We start from the raw sequence: 20223 nt of genomic DNA on the forward strand, positions 1-20223 counted from the left end.
TGCTTCACAAGTGCATGTAATAGGTACAAATAACATATTTTCAATTACTTCTGGAATCTTAGTAATCAGAATTCTATTTCTAAACATGTTATGTGTGTGTTGTAGGTATACAATCAAAGATGAGGCAGCAGTATTGTAGTTTAATATTGCTACCTTATTTTCAATAAACAAGCATTAAGAATGTAGAATTGACTAGGCTAATTCTCTGACATATGAACACTAAAATTCGATACCCTGTATTTCCAAACTGATAGAAGATTTCTCTGTATCTTAAACCTCACAAAAATCTATCAGATAGTATAGTATCTCAAAGCTTTGGGATTTCCGATAAATTCAGTTAAGTGTTCAAGTCTACTGAGATCTGCTTGTAAAAACTTGCATAAACATGTTAGTGTTTAAACACTAAGGCTGTATGTAAAATGTTTTTCAGAACTTTACCTGAGTTCAATACTTGAATACATTCAAGTTAATTAATTGCAGTTTCAAAACTGCATACTTAGACTCCTGTGCAGTTTTTCCATGTATGAGTAGGTGTGTACATTCCTTTTCGTAAGGCAAAAAGAAAATGAAAGAGCAAATTCTTCACAAGATGTACATCTATGTAAATCCATAATCTGGAGCTCTTGGAGAATTTACTGTCATGTATTGTGGCAAATTTACAGCCACAATACACGTAGTATATAAATAGCTACTTTAGCACAGTAAGTTCCAGGCAAAAACCTGAGGTTTCATGATTGTACATGACAGAGTGGTGTCTGTTGCAATATAATTTTTAGGATATACTTCACTGTACTTACTGGACATTTCAGGAAGCACACTTGTTGTAAGTACGAGTAGTCCGTTGCGCATTCAAAACAATATATACAGTTTTAAAAGCTGAAACAAATTAGTAGTCTTATAATGTTATGAAAATCATCCCTTATTTACAGGTACCTGAATTTGAAACATATTTCTTTGTCGAGCTGTATGCTGTAAGCACAGGAGCTGCATTGAACAGCAGTGCCAGATTTGCTTTTATAACAGTCCTTGAAAGTGATGCGCCTCGTGGCTTAGTATATTTTGCTGTGGGATCTCGTTTTGCTGTGGCTTATAAGAAAACAACTTTAATCAGTCTGCAAGTGCTTAGAGATTCTAGTACATCAGTAACCACAACGGTTAGCTACAGCATGCGGGTAAGACTTCTATTATTATTTTTATTATTTAATTTATTTTTAGTATTATTTTTGTCATTAAATCATTGTTCGTTCTCTAAAGTAAATGTGACTGTAGTTGGGATTTTTCCAGAAAACAGTCAAACATTTGCTGGGCCCATATGTTCTAGCTTCTTTGGTTTTCTGTCAGTAAAAAGACCTTGTTTTCATTGCATTGTCAAGAGCGATTTTGTTCGTAGTACCCTCCGTAGCCTCAAAGTCTATGGTCAGTCAGGAATTAAATAAATTTCTTTCTTTGTCCTAAGGTTCCTATGAGACTCCAATTTTTGAGGCTTCTTTCTCTGAAATTAAGTTTTTATCATGATGGGTATGACTACAAGATTTGGATACCAACAAACTTGCTGTGTTAGGTCACAAATTTATTAATACACAGAGCACACTTAGGAAAAGGGAGAGAGAACCTTCATCAAATTTTATTCCATGCTCTTGAAGTACTAAAGTTGAAAATTTTTCTTCTGATTGAAAATCTCATGTGCTAAATTTTATCATCCCCATTCATTTTTGTTATGTTTACAGCTATAACACCAGCCTCTTCTAACTGTTGACCCTTTTATCGCTAAACGAGTATGTCATTATTATTGACAGATGATGAAGATTCCCCTTTAGCAGAAACAACACAGCTGCAAAAACATGATTCCTTCCACTTCCTTATAGTTGTGACTCCAACATCAGGGCACTGGCTGCAAGAGGGATTCCTCTAAGTTTGCCATCGCATTGGAACAGTGCTTAGCATAATCTACTTTGAACATGTGGGATTTTATACCTAAAAGCATTATTTTGGGGGAGGGTTATTATCACAAAGCATTGTGTAACCGGTGTACTTCCATCACCCGTTACAATAAAAGGCTTTGCATTCTATTGTTAGATTGAATGCATATGTATTTTAACTGCATAGGGTTACATGGTGTTTCCATGCATTTATTATACAGTAGCTGGCCAGTGTTTTAGTTAGATTGTGTGGTAACAAATTTTCACATTCTTTCCAGCCAAAAGTTTGTTATAATTTAGTTGTTAAATGGAGAAGAAGTTGCTACTGTCCACTGTATAGTCAGGTTAAAATATAGGAGGCAATTCCTTTTCCATTGTATTTTTTATATAATAACCCTTCTTTGGACATTTTTAGGTTTTGAGGGTGCATGGCCAAGTACCAAAGTATTGCTACTATTGGTACCTGTAGAATAAGAGGTCACAGAAGACAGGAAGCGTGAGGCGCTAACTGGAAACAGATGTTTATCTCGTTCCTACAAAGGTTTCTTAAACATTGTTCCTGTCACTAGTTCTTCTATTGCCACTTATTTCCCTGTTTCCTAATTCTCAATTGGAAGGGATAAACAAAAAGAAACTTCTCAGTGGAATTTGCACAGATGATGTGATCGTGTTGTAGAGCAATTCTGAACAGATACACACACTACATTGATTTACAACATTCTCTTGCAAATTCAAAAAATGTCTGATTTATTCCGTAAGTAAACTTTACTAGTTGAAGCTAAATGTTTTCAAAAGGGGTCTAATATTTCATGAATAAAAATCCTTGGTTTTTACAGTAGGAGACCTTTTCAAGTTTACTTAAGAGTCAGTATACAATCTATACTTATTAAATGAATACATACTATTGAAAAATCATACATTTGAATAATAGCCCAGAATGTTAGTTTCCACTTAAGGAAAGTTTATTATATTACCAGATATAATATCAAGGTTATGGCAACTGACAAAAAGAGCAAGAATGTGAAGAATGAAACAGTATCTGCAAACCTCATGGAAGGTAAAAATAGTGCTACTTCACAGGGAAATGAGGCCATGTAGTGTTCCTAGATAAGTTAATCTGTCTGCCTTGCATGTGTATTCTATAGTGTTTGCTTTACCTTTGGACCTAAATGGATTGTTCTTTTTTTAAGTATTATGGTGTGACTGAAAATATCATGAACTGATACTAGTTTGGGCACAGATTTCTAAAACCTTTGCTTGGCTTTTGTTTAGTTTTTATGTGTCTGCAATTCCTGTCTGTACCCTGAGTTGAGAGACTTCATGCTGCAGACATAAACTTACATCAACCTCTCCGGAATTCACCCTACGGATGTGCTAATGTTTCTGTAATATCTATTCATCCAGAAAAGCTTTGAGAATTTTTTTCTGGAAAAGAAAGAGAGGGGTCCTGTTTACTACTGACAATATATATGATTCTTCTGCTAGGTTGTCACTAACCACTAGTGACAGATTGCTATTTCAGGGAGATATTTTGTTTAATGTAATTGTTATATCATTCTTAACTGCATTTTGAAAGGGGACTTCTTTTTTACACTTTTAAATTTTACCTGTTTAAAATATGTGTGCTCTACAGCAGCTGGTTTTGAACAATTGTATCTGTCATAATGTTACCTAAAACTCTTCTGGTTTGTTTTAAGGAGCTACAAAAGCCTGAACCTATTGGTCGGACCTTCGTATCTCCAGCTGTGGCAGGACAAGATTTTGCCAGATCTGAAGGTTTATTGACTTTTGAACCTGGACAGAGAAATACATTTCTGGATGTGACCCTGACTCCAAAGACAGGATCTTTAAACCCATTTCCTAAACGCTTCCAGGTTGTACTTTCTAATCCCACAGGCGGTGCCAGAGTAGATGACGTGTATGGTATTGCTAACGTCACCATTGTCTCAGATTTGGACTCCTTGCCAGTTTGGGGGCTGATTGATCAACTGCATCAGCCTCTTGATGACACCATTTTACACAGAGTCCTCCAGAATCTGAATGTCAAAGTGGCTACAGAAACTACAGAAGAGCAGCTTACTGCTGTGATGCATATAATAGATAAGGTAAACATTTCCTGTTCTTTCTTGAATGACCAATGACTTTAATAAGGGCATGATAACACATAGGCCAGTGATAAGATCAAGGTTAGCATCCATAGCAGTGACTCAAGGTCACAGACTGCAAAGGCAAAAATAGAAATTGTGAAGTCCCACAATCAAGGAAGACATTTGTCTTCCACTGTTTAGGATGGTGGCAGGAAATCAAAAATCAAATAGGTTGAAAAGAGCAACCAGTATTAATTTTGCTTATTTACCTATAGCTCAAGACTTTCTGCTGTGCAAAATTTTCCCTTTGGTGCCATACTTTCATAGGGCTCATTGTGGTTTCTTAATTCTCAGGCCACATCTTTGTTGGTTTTAGCCCTGGCATAAGAGAGTGAGGCCCATATCTTCAGAGCTGACTGCAGTCAACACACAAGCCAATCCTACCAGGGCCAGCTGGAGTCTGCTGTGCTCTTAACCAGGCATGCAGCTCATCTTTTTTCCTGCAGTAGCTTTGGGAATTGGGTTGGCAGGGTAGCTGAGCACTTCGGCATTCCACTAAGTTCTGTGAAAACTCTGGGACTCATTTTATGGCTTTCTGGCTCTTCTGGACTTGTGGAGTAATGCACAGGAGCTTGAAAATGTTTAAATACCTAGACACCAAACAGTAGAACAATATTAATGAATAAAAGTTCAGTTGTGATTGTTACCATTTTGACACAGAAAACAGAGAAAATTATGTCAAAAAATCTCAGCACTCAACAATCTTGGATTTGTGAAAGAATGAAAAATGGAACATGGTTTCTTTAATAATCAAATCCCTATTAGTAAGCATATCTTTATGTAGTTTTGACACAGATTGTGCCTCACACCTTGGCAGCGGTGATCAGAAGGTGGAAAAAATATTCTGAACTTTCAGAATAAACATTGGGATAAAATGTTCATTTTATCAAGAAACATTATAAGCAGACTTCTGTGCATAAAATGCTGTTTGATTTCTTCTCATCTCATTAGGTTACAGATGTAGGTGAAAAACAGTTACTCTCTGATAAAAGTAGAAATCTTTTCTATGAGATACTCTGTGCTCTGGCTAGCCCAAAACGTGAGGACACACGAGGATATAGCCTGCTTGCTGAGGTGACTGAGAAGTTTGCTTTTTCCCTGTTGACTGGGATAATGTGTGGATCACCAGGAGAAAGGTTAGTAAACTTGAATTCATAATATGTTTTGGCAATACATGACAACTTACCAATATATTAAAAATCTAAATGCTATTTTTAGAAAAGGGGCTTGTCTGTCATCTAATGTGTTACCTATATGAAAATGTATTGCACTCTGTCACAATCTTATCAATCACTATATTGGCACTATGAGCTGGAGTCACAAATAACCTGTACACTGATACGGGGTACCTATGGGAGTAGGAATCAAAATATCTGGGATGTATTAGTTCACCTTTATCTCAGATATTGCTTGGAAAAGGATTAATTAATCTTACTGAGAAAATAATACGCAATTGTATGATGGAGAGCTATGTTCTAAGACTTAGATGAGAGTAAGTAACGAAAAATTGCTACTGCATTTTGTAATTTCTGTGTGCTTGGTTTTGCTCACTTGAACACTATTTAAAATTTTTTAAAAGCTACTTGTAGTTTTTACATGTAGTTTTTAATTGCTAGTTTTGTCTGCAAGTGCATAATACCCTCTGGTCAGGCTAATGGGCAGGGGAAATAGGTGACTGCAGAAATAGATGACACTCTTGTATGATACAGATGGTTTTAAACAGTGGATTTCTCCCACTGTGAATCTATTAAACAACTGGTAGTTGAATTTAGGAAAAAACCCACCTTTTTTTCCCTCAGAAAATTAGCATGGTTTAGGTTTCTATCTCAACTGCTTTTGGAGATGTAACTTTTTTTGCCATTTCCTAAGTTGTAGGGGGTATGAAGCCCCTCTCATCCAAAAGACAGTAAATGGCATAAAAATCAGCACTATCCTGAACAATGCCCAGAGCTTCAAAGTTCAAATTCTTTATTTCAAGTTTTTTTGCATCATCTGTTGGGAATAAGAGGTAAAGCAAGAGCCTCCATTTTAATGCCTCTCCTTCTTGTAGACTCATCTCTACATCAAGTTACAAAAATGAGTATTATGATAACCTAGTTTACCATGGAGGCGTTTTGGTTTCAGATCATAGTGAGCAAAACCCAGAGGAGAAATGGAGAAGCTGAAGTACATAATAATTCAGCCCCTCTTTTTTTCACAGAAACTGAAACTGTCTATTAAATGTCATAAAGCCTAAAAACAATGGAGGAGTCAACTATTAATTACAAATACATTTTAGAGTCATTCTGTGAAGAATAGTGAAAGCTCAGTTCCACTTACCAGTCCTATTGCTTTTCCATTTCAACAGAGGTAAAAATATCCTTGACAGCTGCCCGTACATTGCAATAATGGCTCACAACTGGTTTCCTCAGCAAATCAATGGACACAGATTTGATGGGAAAGATGGGGATTCTATTCAAGTACCTGAACATTTACTAGAGGTCTCTGTTGTATTATCGCCTCCTCCGGAAGAAAACTGTGAATCTGTACAGTTCACAGAATACAGCAGTCAGCAGTGGTTCCTTACCGGAGATAAAGAACTTGCCCTGAAGAACAAGGTTTGAAGATAATGCTATTTATTTTTTCAAGAAATTAGTGTAATTTAGATATTGCTCAAAACATCTTAAATGTATTTAAAATGATGTGAACATTTTTGTTTGTGTCTCTGACTAAAGTGAGCACTGACTGTTGAATTTTAATATTAAATTTGTATTTACATTGTACGTGTTGTTTCAGGTTTTTTCTATGAGTTTGAAAGGTCGGAGTTCACACCCTTTGAAAGATAACAATGAAGTCATTTATCGGATTTATGCTACAGGAAGTCGGATTGTTCCACAAAAGTCTCTGTGTCTCCTCTGGAATCAAGCTGCTGAAAGGTTATTTTATTAATCTGTTTAGTTTTCCAGTTTCTGCTGTGAACTTGTGTATTTGCCTAAGATGTGATAACTCTGATTAGATCATTTGCAAATATAAAATTGATCCATTTCATATCTATCTTTTTTCCTTAACTTTTCTGGCCTTTGTACCAGCACATAAAACTTTTCATATAATGAAATGCATAGTTATTCTAGCTCAGACATTTCTCAGAATTGTACTCTTTACTATTTTCACCAAAATACCATTTAGATTATGTAATGATGTGTTAGGTAATGCTGACAGGCCATAAATCCCAGAATTGCATCACTTCATTAATGTTAATGACTTTGTACTCTTTACAATTGTTATCAGACAACACTTCAAGTCCATTCTTACAAAAGTAAAGAATTAAACCTGCGTCTCTGGTATTGCTTCAAGTCTGTGGCTCAGAACGTTCCTAATTTGCTACTATCCACTCTTTTCTCTGAGTCTGTGAAAGAGACTGTGTGAGTGAACCAAAAAAATTGTTAAGGGGCAGACTAGGGATTTATCTAGACCAGTGTCATGTCTCCACTCGTGGCTAAAAGTTAATGCCCAGAGACGAGTAAGATCAGGACAAGCATAAATAGTAGTTCCCTGTATACTATACTCTCCAGTGACTCTGTGAGCTGAATGTGATTTCGTATTTCATACCCCAAATGATTTGTCTACCACAAACTTGTCTAGTCTTTCCTTGCACCATCTAGAATTTTAGCACATCTTTTGACAATGATCACTGTGGGGCTATTACTTTTTGACAGAAAAGCCATCTCTTGTTCTTTGTTTTGAATATTACTGCTAGTAGCTTAAGTTGATGTCTCCTGGTTTTCAGAAGAAATGGTGAACTGCTGATCATTTTCCATTCTTGTTGCTACTCATACCATTGCAAACCATAGAATATAGTTTTCTCTCTATGCTCTTCAATGCCCCATTATTTGATTAGCCTGTGTCTTTCCTGTTCACACAGTATAAGTGAATTTGGAGAGAATTATGTTCTATATCCTGCTGAGATCTAGTTGGTTTAGATATGATTTCATTAGACTGACTGCATTATATCAGTCTGTCACTGATTTAAACTATTTCACTTTGGAAGGGAGATGCAGTATGCTGTATGTTCTCATTTTACCTAGACACTGTATCACAGAGCAGATGTGATTTCCCCTAGAAATGGCTTAGTATGTCACCTGTAGTATCCTTTTTCAAAACCAGTTCAGCTATGCTGAAAGAAAACAAAACATGAATTTTAGTTTCAAAACAACAAATAGCAGTATAAAATGAAGTGTTCTCCGTAATGGGGTAAGGTATTGTGGAAGTTAAGTAACAAACTACCTGAAAAGTCAGACAGACCCATAATTCTTGGAGAAGTTTTAAAAATATGGCCACAAAAATTCTGTAGTGGAAAAAAATGTTCATTATCATATATTTACAAAACATTTTAATTATAAAAGTCAAAGCTATAAACAATATTTTAATTTAATGTAAATGTGCTATTCTGAGAACTGCACCTGTAAGATTATGCAAAACACGTATGCAGTAGTTTAGAAAACTTGGTATTTCCGAGATATAACAATTTTCAAGCCTGCTTATGATGTAAATTACATAAGTCCATTTCCAACTTTGTGAATCTTTTGTTTGCAGCTGGCTGTCTGATAGCGGGTTCTGCAAAGTGGTTGATGACACGTCAGACTACGTGGAATGCTCTTGTTCTCATATGTCCATTTATGCAATTTACGCTCAAACAGATAACTTATCTTCATACAATGAAGCATTTTTCTCTTCAGGATTCATCTGTATTTCAGGTCAGTTGATATAAGATAGTTTTCTCATTAATAACAACTGATGACCAGTAAGATTGTTTGATTTTTAGTGATTTTAATAGCTGATGACAGTCTTTTTAGTTGGAGGAATATTGGAGGAATGTTAACTAACTTCATGCTATTGAGGTTACCATCTGGTCTGGTATTCGCACAATGACAAATTTTGCCACTGAAAAAAAGTCCAGCAAAGAAGTATGTTTCCTTGTGATGTTTCATTGAATCATATGAAAGAGAAATATGTCATAGAATCATAGAATAGTTTGGGTTGGAAGGGACCTTTAAAGATCATCTAGTCCAACCCCCATGGGGGTCATTCATTGTGGGGGGAAACTTAAAAATCGTAAATTCTCTTGTGTCCCTAGCAGCAGTACAGCTATCCTCTGTCAAATCTTTCAGACGCTATTCTACCTAGTCTGAAAGCTCTTTGACAGCTTTAGTTGACAGTTTACACTCAGAAGTGATAATTTGTGGGAGATAGATTCCATATCACACGTGTAGAACTCCATAACACTCTGCTGCCTAACTGCTACCTAACGTCTTGGGAGAAGCCCGAGAGTTTAACCTATGAGGATCATGACTCACTTCATTGACAGTTACGATGGCATTTTCAGAAGTCCCAAAGCATCAGACAGGAAGTAGGAGATCTAAGTTTTAAACTCCACTTGGCTTCTAAAGGAGATGGAAATTACACCTTTCACATTGCAGTCAGTTCACTATTACGTTGCAGGCAATCCCAGATGAAAGTACTTTCTTCTTGTGTTGATGGGCACTGTGCAAGCAGGAACTTAAGAGTAACAGTGTCACTAAGAAAATATGCTAAAGGGATTCTTAGTCTACTCTTAAGGCACTTAAATGGGGTTCTGGGTCTGCTCCTTGTGGGGTTTATGGCTTCTATACTGGATCATCACTGCATGAGAAACAAAAACAGTGCAAGCAGCTAAACCCTCTCTTCATCCCTTCCCAGCAAACTGCCCTAACAGGCTAAAGACAGCCTCCTTAATTGTTTTAAAACCTCAGCCATGAAAAAAGAAGACAGAGAAGAAACCCCTTTGGTTTTCTTTGGTTTTCACCTACTTCATACAAATTGATTGTTTTAACAATAATGAAAGACATTTTTAGAAGACAAAAGTAAGCAGATTTTAAAATACAGTTAAGCTTCTAACTTAGATTGTGTTAGTGAAATTAAAAAAAAAAAGACAAACTATTATAAACAAATGTAGTTTCTGGTTTACGGAAAAAAAAAGGAAATTGATGAGACAAATATGCCATAGAATGCAAAATGCTACAGAAACTAAAGAATACAAAAACACAAAGTAAGCCAATATGCTGGAGAAACTGAAGCTGAGAGAAATATTTTGCTGAACTGGAAGCAATAAAGACCTACAAATCCTTGTTCAGCACTAGTCATTTATTGTGGTCATGTGTCATAAGAATGTATTTTAAAAATTAAAACCGTTTAGTCTGGTTAAGGGTTTGCCTTGAATGTAACTGCAATGCCTATGGCTGGCTGAAGGTCTTTCCTTACGTGATTATATATATTAAATCTAGTGATTAACAAATTGCTTTAGATTAGGAGCTATAGAGATAGTATTTATTTCTCTAACATCTCCACCTAGGTGTGAAGAATATTAAAAAAAAAAAAGAAAAAAAAGAAAAAAAAAGTCAAAAAATAGCACAGTAGAGTGAAATAGAATATTACTATTTCCAAAGTTTTGTTATGTAGATAGTGGTACAAATATCTCTAGCTAATTTTTGAAAGTTTTAGAAATAATTCTTTCTGCAATGATTTATTTCATTCATATCTTACAAATACTTGTAGTTGAGCAACCAGACTGTCTCAAGAGAGAATAAAACATCTGCCTTGAGAACCCAAATTCCTGCCCTTCCTGGGGTGTGGAAGTGCACAAACAATTAACTCTACATGAGCTTTAGCAGTGTTTTCCTTACTGGCTCAGCTTTCCAAGGGTCCTTCTTCCAAGAACTACTTACTGGTAGGTAAGGGGCCTGTCCCATTTCTGTTCTGTTCATGTTCACACTGAATTAGTGAACAGAAAAGTGGTGTTACCCTTTCTGAGTACTGCTATAATAGACTTCTACGCTGAACACAGATGAAATGGGAGACTGGTGTGTGTATATATATATATAATGGGAGAAGGTTATAGCTGTCTCCTAAAGCAATGCTACCCAGCTGGAGGCAATTTTTTATTTATTTGTTTCCAGAAGCATTTTTTGATGCAGTAATATGAACACTGAAGACCTACCTTTGCTTTATATTTAACTAGTATGACAATCATCCATATCATACAGAATTAAAAAAATAAACTTTGCAAAAATGACTGGGTTACATTATGCAATTATTTTAGCTCCCAAGCTGTGAAAAAGTTAAATAGATGTTAGTACTTCAGTAATAAGTGAATAAGTGATCTCAGTGTGAACCAAAGTCAACATATTCTCTCTGTAAGTTTGGTTTTTTTGTTTCATGGTCTGCACCTTCAAGAGACCCAGCATTGTTGTTCTTATCTGGCATGGTTTATCAGCCTAAGCTTTAAATTTTCCTCTTTTTTTTTTTGTTTGTTTGTTTGTTTTTTTGTTTCTGTATAGGTTTCACTTTGGCTATTATCTCCCACCTTTTCTGCACCAGGTGTGCAATGTTTGCAGCTAAACTTCTCACTCACATGATGGTTGCTTGTTTGGGTACTCAGGTAAGAAAAAAGGCTGAAATGTAAATTAAGTACATCTTTCCTTTTCCTTGCTTCCATGGCTATGTCTGAACAGACCTCCTTTACTTTTCCACAGTGTAAACATTTTCAGAAAATGTAAAATTTTGACATGATACTTATAATAAAGCCAATATTCATATCCTATGTTGGGAATTCAGTTGAAATTATACATCTACTGACAATATTTAGAGAAAACTTATGGATTATATAGCCACAAGAGAATATAGTTCTGTATGTGGAATAATAAATGTTTTGGTGATGGGGTATATAATTGAGATGAAAGAATTCCATCATTTACGTTATTTATTTTTATTAATTACTAATGATTTTATTATTTTATTGTTATTTACTAACATTATTTATTAAATAGATTAATGTCAGTAATCATAAATTCTGTGGGAAAGGTTTATTTTGAGTAGTAGAGGCTGACAGCTCTTTCACACTCTAGTATTTGTAGAAAGGTATAGTTACAAAAAATTTAAATAATAAAAGAGAATAAATTGTAGAAAGTCTTCCTAGTTCTCTCATACTGGATGAAATAGTAGGTAATAGAATGTTAGCAAATGGAAGGAGCGTATAAAAGGAGACTATGTCTCTGTCCTGTAAAATATCATAACTTCCCCAGCTTTGGTGTATCTGGTGAAATGGAAAGCTATGAATAACCTCAAGCATCTTAAAATTACTTTATGGAAAGATTCCTTAATAAGGAGATTTTATGTATAGTTTTAATGCTATAAAGATGATGTAAACACAAATCTAAATATATGCTGAAAGCAGGGATGCTGAGAGAGTGTAAGCATATTAGCAGGCAGGTACTTAAAGGAAAGTGTGATATCAGGGAAGTACTCTGTAGATAATTGAAACAGCCCTGCATTACTTGTAAAAGTTTAGCAACCGGAATATCTCTCAGACAAGCTTTTGTATACTGCCATGGTTACTATATCATTTTATTCATGTTAACTCATGATGCAGTTCTTCTTTGTACAATGGAGTGAACTGATAATGTTCATCATACAACTGGACTTCAAATAGAAGGAGCAGGGAAAGGTCATCACAGCACTTCTAGAGATCACTGGATACCAGCAGGTTTCTTGCACCTTAGGGTGTAAAGATTTTTGAAACACATAGTGTTTTTTAATAGTTCCATCTAGTTACATGGAATGCTAGTTTATTCCAGGGACCTATACTGTGCGTGGTTACTAGTGTACAAATGAGCAGACTTCATTTGGGACACATAGCTTGTCACACAGGTAAGGACCTGCATATGGTAGCGTGTCAAGATTATACAAAACAGGACTACTGAGAGCTTTACAGCACATTTTGCAGTCTGATGATAGATTTTGCAAAAGCTGCTTCTACTTTTCCTTTGTAGTGAATGATGAGTTGTCCGTGCTCCCAGAATTATTTAATATAATTTAATATAATGAAATGTAGTGGAACCACACTTATCCATGGTGCATTCTTTCTGCCTCCAATACTTTTCCATTTCTCTGGCAATATATTGCTTTTCTAGTACAGAGAAGCTTGTTGCTTTTTACAGTGAGTTTCTTTTTCACAGAAGTCTCTCTTTTTTTCTCTGTAAGAACTCCTTACTGGTCCTTCGGACCCCTTGAAACATCTTAATCTACACACAGAATCACACAGAATGGTTGAAGAAGGAAGTGACCTCTGGAGGTCCTCTTGTCCAATCCCTCTGCTCAAGCATGGACACCTGGAGCCGTTTGTCCAGGACCATGTCCAGATGGCTTTTGAATTGTCCCAAAGATGGAAACTCTACAACTTCCCGGGGCAACCTGTTCCAGTGATTCATCATCCTCACAGAAAAAAGTGTTTCCTTGTGTTCAGAGGGAACCTTCTATGATTAAGTTTGTCCCCGCTGCCTCTGGCCTCTCCATGGGCACCACTGAAAAGAGCCTGGCTCTGTCTTCTATACATCCTCCCTGCAGGTATTCATGTATGTTGATAAGATCCCCCTGAGCCTTCTTTTCTCCAGGTTGAACAGTCCCAGCTCTCTCAGCCTTTCCTCATGGGGCAGATGCTCCAGTCCCTTCATCATCTCAGTGGCCCTTCACTGAACTCTCTGCAGTATGTCCATGTCTCTTTCATACTGGGGAGCCCAGAACTGAACACATCACTCCAGGTGTGGCCTCACCAGTGCTGAGCAGAGAGGAAGGATCACCTCCCTCGACCTGCTGGCAATGCTTTGCCTAATGCAGCCCAGGATACCATCAGCCTTCTTTTCCACAAAGTCACATCACTGGTTCATGTTCAACTTACGTCCACCAGCACACCCAGGGCCTTTTCTGCCAAGCTGCTTTCTAGCTGGGTGGCCTCCAGCATATATTGGTGCATTCATTTAAGCAAAGTTAGTTTTGATATTTTGACACTGATTACATAATTCTCTTAAGGCTATTGCATACATTTAGACCTATTGAGTAATTTTGGTTGGAAGCCACCTCTGAAAACTTCCTGGTTTAAAATTCTGCTCAAAGCAAGCCCAACTTAATCAGGACCCTACCCAGTTGAATTCTGAGCACCTCCAGTAATGGAGATCCCACAAGCTCTCTGGGCAGCCTGGTCCAATGTTTGACTAAACATTGTGAAAAGTGTCTCCCAATATCTAGTTTAAATTTCATTTCTTGCAACGTGTATCCATTGTCTCTCATGCCGCGAGTATGCATCTGCAAGAAGAGTTTGGCTTCCCCATTTCTAGACATTTCTATGAGGTAATTTATATCAGTGATAAGATTTCCCCTTCCCGCACTCTGAAGACTGAACAGCCCCAGGTCTTCTGTATATTTTGTGGTCTGAATATCTTGGTGCACCTTGACTGAACTCGCTCCAGTGTGTCAGCCTCCTTCCTGTAGTGGAGGTCCCAACTGTATCCAGATGTGGTCACACAAGTACTGAATAGGAGGGAAGAATCACTTCCCTTTACCTTTGCTAAGTCAAACAGCAATGCTAGGCTGCTTTGCTAGACATGCTGCTGACTCATGGTCAACTTGCCATCCACTGGAACCCCAGGACTTCTTCTGCAGGTCTGCTGCCTTGCCATTTGGCCCCAGCATGTGCTGTTACGTGGCGTTACCCTGTCACCAGCTGTATGACTTTGCATTTGTTGAACTTTGTCAGAAGTCAGCCCATTTTTCCAGCCTGTTGAGTTTCCTTTAAACAACAGCCTTACAAATCACCTGCATCCAGATTTTTGGGTCCTCCTCAAACTTCTGGTGTGGCCCTGTGACCCATCATCTATGTCCAGATGCTTTCAGTAGTATCAGCAACTGTATCCCGATTCCTCAGGAGTGCCGATAGTAACCAGGCTCCAGCTGGACTTCATACTGTTGGTCACAACCCTTCGAGCTTCATGGTACAGGCAATTTTCCACTCACTTCATAATCCATCTAACCAAAGCACATCTCAGCCTTTTAATGATAACACTGTGAACACCACAGAAACCATGTCAAAGGCCTTGCTAAAGTTAAGGCAAATAACATTTGCTGTGCTTGCCTAAGCCCGTCATCTCCTTGGGGAAGGAGATTGGGTCAGTCTGGCATGATTTTCCACTCATAAATCCATGAGGGCTCTTCCCAGCCGCCATCCTGTCCTTGCCCTGGTATAGCTTCCAGCAGGATTTACGCTATAACTGCCCTGGGGACTGCGGTCAGACTGGTTGGTGTGTAGTTCAGAGGTCTTTTTTCCAGCAATTTAGTGATTCATCTCTGTGCTGAACAGTCGATGAGAAGGAAGAACAAATGAAAATAAATTGATGCCTCACCTGTACAAAAAGCGCCTTTAAACATGGTATTAAAAGGTCATGTTCAAAACCATCTCTACCTGAGGTGAAGAGTTGAGGCCTAACTGCAAGTTCAAAGTTCTCAAAAACCAAAACTAAGTCATATTTCAAATAGTACCCCAAATCAGATTTTGTTGCACTTCGGGGCATTGTTTCTGTGACCTGCCTTGGTTCTTGGCTTTGGTCGCATTATTTCACAAGGTGTCTTTATTATCTTTAGAGTTGCTTAGCTGCATTCACTAACTACTCGGGGTCTGGCATCAGTATTTGCACAGAACTTTATCGTAACTTTGAACTACAGATGCTGCTCAGTCTGAGAACTGCTCATTTATTTCTGAAGATACACCGAACATGATTTCCCTGATTTTCTGATAGGATTTTAATTCCAGGTCTTATCAAGCGGCTAAACTCCTGTTTCTCCATTCTCAGGCCAGTGCAGCTGTAAAATAATCATCATGCTGTCACACACACTTGCCAAAGAATGTGTAGCCAGAGCAGGTACAGCTATGGGAAATATTTTACTTGAATGGCATATTCAATTGAAATTCAGCTTTCATGAAAGTAGTCTAAGTCAACTTATCTCCAAAACATATATGGAAGAACCTAAATAAAGGCATTTTTTAACCTTGACCTAAATGGGAACTGAAATAAAAGGTTGTTGTATTTTCTGTTAAATACGGCTTTATTTAAATGTTATAAACATATTACTTTTAAATTTTCATATACTGATGTGCAGGCATATTGTCAGCAGTATGCCTAGCAGATCTTACCTGCTGACAATTCCAGGTTTCAAACAGTAACTCTGTTGTAATCTCGTAGGTTTCTACTCAAGGTTTGGGCAGGAGCACGGCTGTGGGCATGGGTATGGCTGGAGACCAGCTCAGGTAGAGACTGATGGTTGGGAGACTGATAGGTGGAGACTCTGGTTGGGACTGGTCAGGACCATCAATGCCCTGACATAAAGGCAGCTGCTCTCATTTTTATGTCGGTCTCTAGTAAGCATTTTAAGCATGAAGGGAGGGTTTGAATGTCTTTGTTTTTCAATCTTACTTCTCATAAGTAGAATAAATTTTGAGGATTAGTAAAATCATATATAAAGAAAAACTATCTGAAAGGCATGCACTTCATGTGTGGAGAAAAGTGGGAATTGTTAATGCAAGAAAAATTACAGACGGTAACATTAAGAAAGGAAGGATCTTCTGCTGAGGTTAAAGAACATAATGCTATTATTGCCTTTCCTTCTTCATCTACAAAAGTAATACTGAGAAGTCAGATATCTCTGCAATTGCGACTGCAGTACTGCACTCGGTTCTAGCTGCTGAAGGACTTTGAAAGTGAGAAAGTTAAAAGTTCGGCTTGGGCCCACAGGCTTTTCTGCCTGCTAGCTGTTTTTTGTTTAAATACGCTGCATTGAAACTTTTATACGAAATACTGATCTGTGCAGAATAATTCTAGAGAACAGTTCCATGTGGTGTGTAAATATAGTAACGTAAATTACAGAGATACCTTTTAAAATGGTTCTAAGTCCTTTTATTCATTCTCAACCCTAAAATCCATGGCTCTCCTCATCTCTTTTCCTTTTGCCATGCAATTATTCTGCAAGTTTAGAACAAAACTTTTGAAAGAGGATTTTAGCAGGGTAACTGCTTAGCCAGCTAGCTAGTTTAGAGAGGCAGTAAAGACAGCTTGGCAGCAGCTGTTGAAGAAAAGAAAGTGGCTTTAAGGCAGAGTGAAAGGAGAAGGGATATGTTTAGCGAGAGTGAACTGAACTACTGTGCTAGCTGTTCTGAACAGCTGAAGGAAAATCTTCATACAGTTACTTGTGTTGTGATATGTTGGCATATGTTCTGCCTGGAGAGAACTCGCCTGATTAGGAAGCCTAAGTTTAACAGAAACCTCTAAATAGAAGACATTTGTACAGCTATACCCACCTACAAGTATTTGGACAGTATACATATGATCAGATATTTTTAATGCAATTAAAAGTTTTGTGGTTTTGCTAACCAATAACTCTGTATGAGAGGAGTTAAGACAGTTTGAACTGAGGTACTTAATGCCTTCTTTGCCTCAGTCTTTAACAGCCACACCGGGTATCCTCAGGGTATCCGTCCCCCTGAGCTGGATGACAGGGATGGAGGGCAAAATAGGCTCCCCATGATCCAGGAGGAAGCAGTTAACGACCTGCTATGCCACCTGGACACTCATAAGTCTATGGGGCCTGATGGCATCCACCCAAGGGTGCTGAGGGAACTGGCGGAAGAGCTTGCCAAGCCGCTCTCCATCATTTATCAACAGTCCTGGTCAACGGGGGAGGTCCCGGATGACTGGAGGCTTGCCAACGTGACGCCCATCTACAAGAAGGGTCGGAAGGAGGATCCGGGGAACTACAGGCCTGTCAGCCTGACCTCGGTGCCGGGGAAGGTTATGGAGAGGCTCATCTTGAGGGCGCTCACGGGACACGTGCAGGTTACCCAAGGGATCAGGCCAAGCCAGCACGGGTTCATGAAAGGCAGGTCCTGCTTGACCAACCTGATCTCCTTCTATGACAAGGTGACCCGCCTAGTGGATGAGGGGAAGGCTGTTGATGTTGTCTACCTGGACTTCAGCAAAGCCTTTGACACTGTTCCCCACAGTATTCTCCTAGAGAAGCTGGTGGCCCGTGGTTTAGACAGGTACACTCTTCGCTGGGTAAAAAACTGGCTGGATGGCCGAGCCCAGAGGGTTGTGGTGAATGGGGTGAAATCCAGCTGGCGGCCGGTCACAAGCGGAGTCCCCCAGGGCTCGGTTTTGGGACCGGTCTTGTTTAATATCTTCATTGATGATCTGGATGAGGGGATAGAGTGCTCCCTCAGCAAGTTTGCAGATGACACCAAGTTGGGAGGGAGTGTTGATCTGCTTGAGGGTAGGAAGGCTCTGCAGAGGGATCTGGACAGGCTGGATCGATGGGCTGAGGCCAACCGGATGAAGTTCAATAAGGCCAAGTGCCGGGTTCTACACTTCGGCCACAACAACCCCAGGCAACGCTACAGGCTTGGGGACGAGTGGCTGGAAAGTTCCCCTGCAGAAAAGGACCTGGGGGTGTTGATCGACACCCAGCTGAATATGAGCCAGTGGTGTGCCCAGGTGGCCAAGAAGGCCAACGGCATCCTGGCTTGCATCAGAAATGGTGTGGCCAGCAGGAGCAGGGAGGTGATCATGCCTCTGTACTCGGCTCTGGTGAGGCCGCACCTCGAATACTGTGTTCAGTTTTGGGCCCCTCACTACAAGAAGGACATTGAGGTGCTGGAGCGTGTCCAGAGAAGGGCGACGAAGCTGGTGAGGGGTCTGGAACACAAGTCTTATGAGGAGCGGCTGAGGGAGCTGGGGTTGTTCAGTCTGGAGAAGAGGAGGCTGAGGGGAGACCTCATCGCTCTCTACAACTGCCTGAAAGGGGGTTGTGGTGAGGTGGGTGTTGGTCTCTTCTCCCAAGTGACTAGTGACAGGACGAGAGGAAATGGCCTCAAGTTGCGACAGGGGAGGTTCAGGCTAGACATTAGGAAAAAGTTCTTCACTGAGAGAGTGGTGAAACACTGGAATAGGCTGCCCAGGGAGGTGGTAGAGTCACCCTCCCTGGAGGTATTCAAGGAGCGTGTGGATGTGGCATTGTGGGATGTAGCTTGATGGACATGGTGCTGTGTGGTGTTGGGTGGGTTGTGGCTTGTTATTGTTGTTGTGTGGCGTGGGTTTTGTGGTTGTGTTGTGGGGTTCCCCCCCCCCCCCCCCCCCCCCCCCCCCAGGTTGGACTCGATGATCTTACAGGTCTTTTCCAACTGTACTGATTCTGTGATTCTGTGAAGTGAAAATCAGCACTTAATAATTCCTAGTTTAAATACAAGGGAAATATTAGTACTTTGATTTTTGTCTAGTGATATCTAGGCAGTAGTAGACACTGGATTTGTACCTATTAGATCTCAGACAACTCTAGAGACTGAATGAAGCTGGTGTTTCTGTGTACAGTTATATTTTTACAAGAAAAAACACCTGAGAAACTTTTCAGGTTAGCTCCCCGATTTTATACATGCGTGAATAATTAGTTTTCCTCTAATATCTGCACCGGATGTTTGAGGCTTTTTTTTTTTTTTTTTTTAAATGGCTACCAGTGCACTAATTACTATTACCTGTAGATGGCAGTCAAACCTTTTCAGCACATTGCTCAGAAATTCGCTCTTCCAAGGCTGTGCCTGCTTTGTGGTTGCTCACCATAATTCGGTACTCCGTCAGCGATGGGCAATGGTGATTCACAATATTCGACCTTAATTTCATTCTTGGTGTGTCTAGAGCTTGCAGTAGTAATGGAGCGTTTGTAAAGCACTCAAGAATGGATGTTTCACCAAGCGTTTGGTGAAACTCATTGGAAAGACATAAAAGGCTAGATATTTCTAATACGTTTTTTATTCTTTTCCATTCTGGTATTTACTCAAAGAATCATGTTGTCTCCAGCAAACATTATTTTTTTAACTCATTGGTTAGTAATAGTATTATGTTTGTTTGTTTAACTACCACATTATAAGCTCATGCAACAGTACCTTATATGCACAAGGGAAAAAATTACTGGGCTGAGATCTTCAGTTTTGGAATAAATTTAGGTGAAGATTTGTGTATTTAAAAAATTAAAGTATAATGAGAACATACTTCACAGTGCATCAATACAGTCATACTAATCAATAAAGTTCTCTTTTTCAAAAAAACTATAAACCTAGATTACAATCTTAATAGGAGCTTATGGCTCCCGTGCTTTTGCCTGGGAATTCCCAGGCAGAAATACATGAATAAGCACTTTGTATGTGGCTTGTGCATATATACTCAGCTTGATGCATCTTGTCCCCATTAAATTTCAGTGTGGATGCATAGCCA

General features: G+C 38.8%; 1 protein-coding gene across 1 annotated transcript in view; it reads left to right on the plus strand.

Annotated features, from left to right (window-relative positions):
- ADGRV1 (adhesion G protein-coupled receptor V1) overlaps window positions 1-20223 on the plus strand; it is a 295225-nt gene that overhangs the window by 119234 nt on the left and 155768 nt on the right. Inside the window, exons 79-85 of the mRNA XM_059834045.1 lie at window positions 930-1172; window positions 3617-4024; window positions 5018-5202; window positions 6414-6663; window positions 6842-6981; window positions 8639-8799; window positions 11419-11519. Of these exons, the coding sequence (XP_059690028.1) occupies window positions 930-1172; window positions 3617-4024; window positions 5018-5202; window positions 6414-6663; window positions 6842-6981; window positions 8639-8799; window positions 11419-11519 (1488 nt within the window). The remainder of the gene's footprint in view (window positions 1-929; window positions 1173-3616; window positions 4025-5017; window positions 5203-6413; window positions 6664-6841; window positions 6982-8638; window positions 8800-11418; window positions 11520-20223) is intronic.

The sequence above is a fragment of the Gavia stellata genome, chromosome Z (genome assembly GCF_030936135.1).
Source record: "Gavia stellata isolate bGavSte3 chromosome Z, bGavSte3.hap2, whole genome shotgun sequence".
Taxonomy (NCBI): domain Eukaryota; kingdom Metazoa; phylum Chordata; class Aves; order Gaviiformes; family Gaviidae; genus Gavia; species Gavia stellata.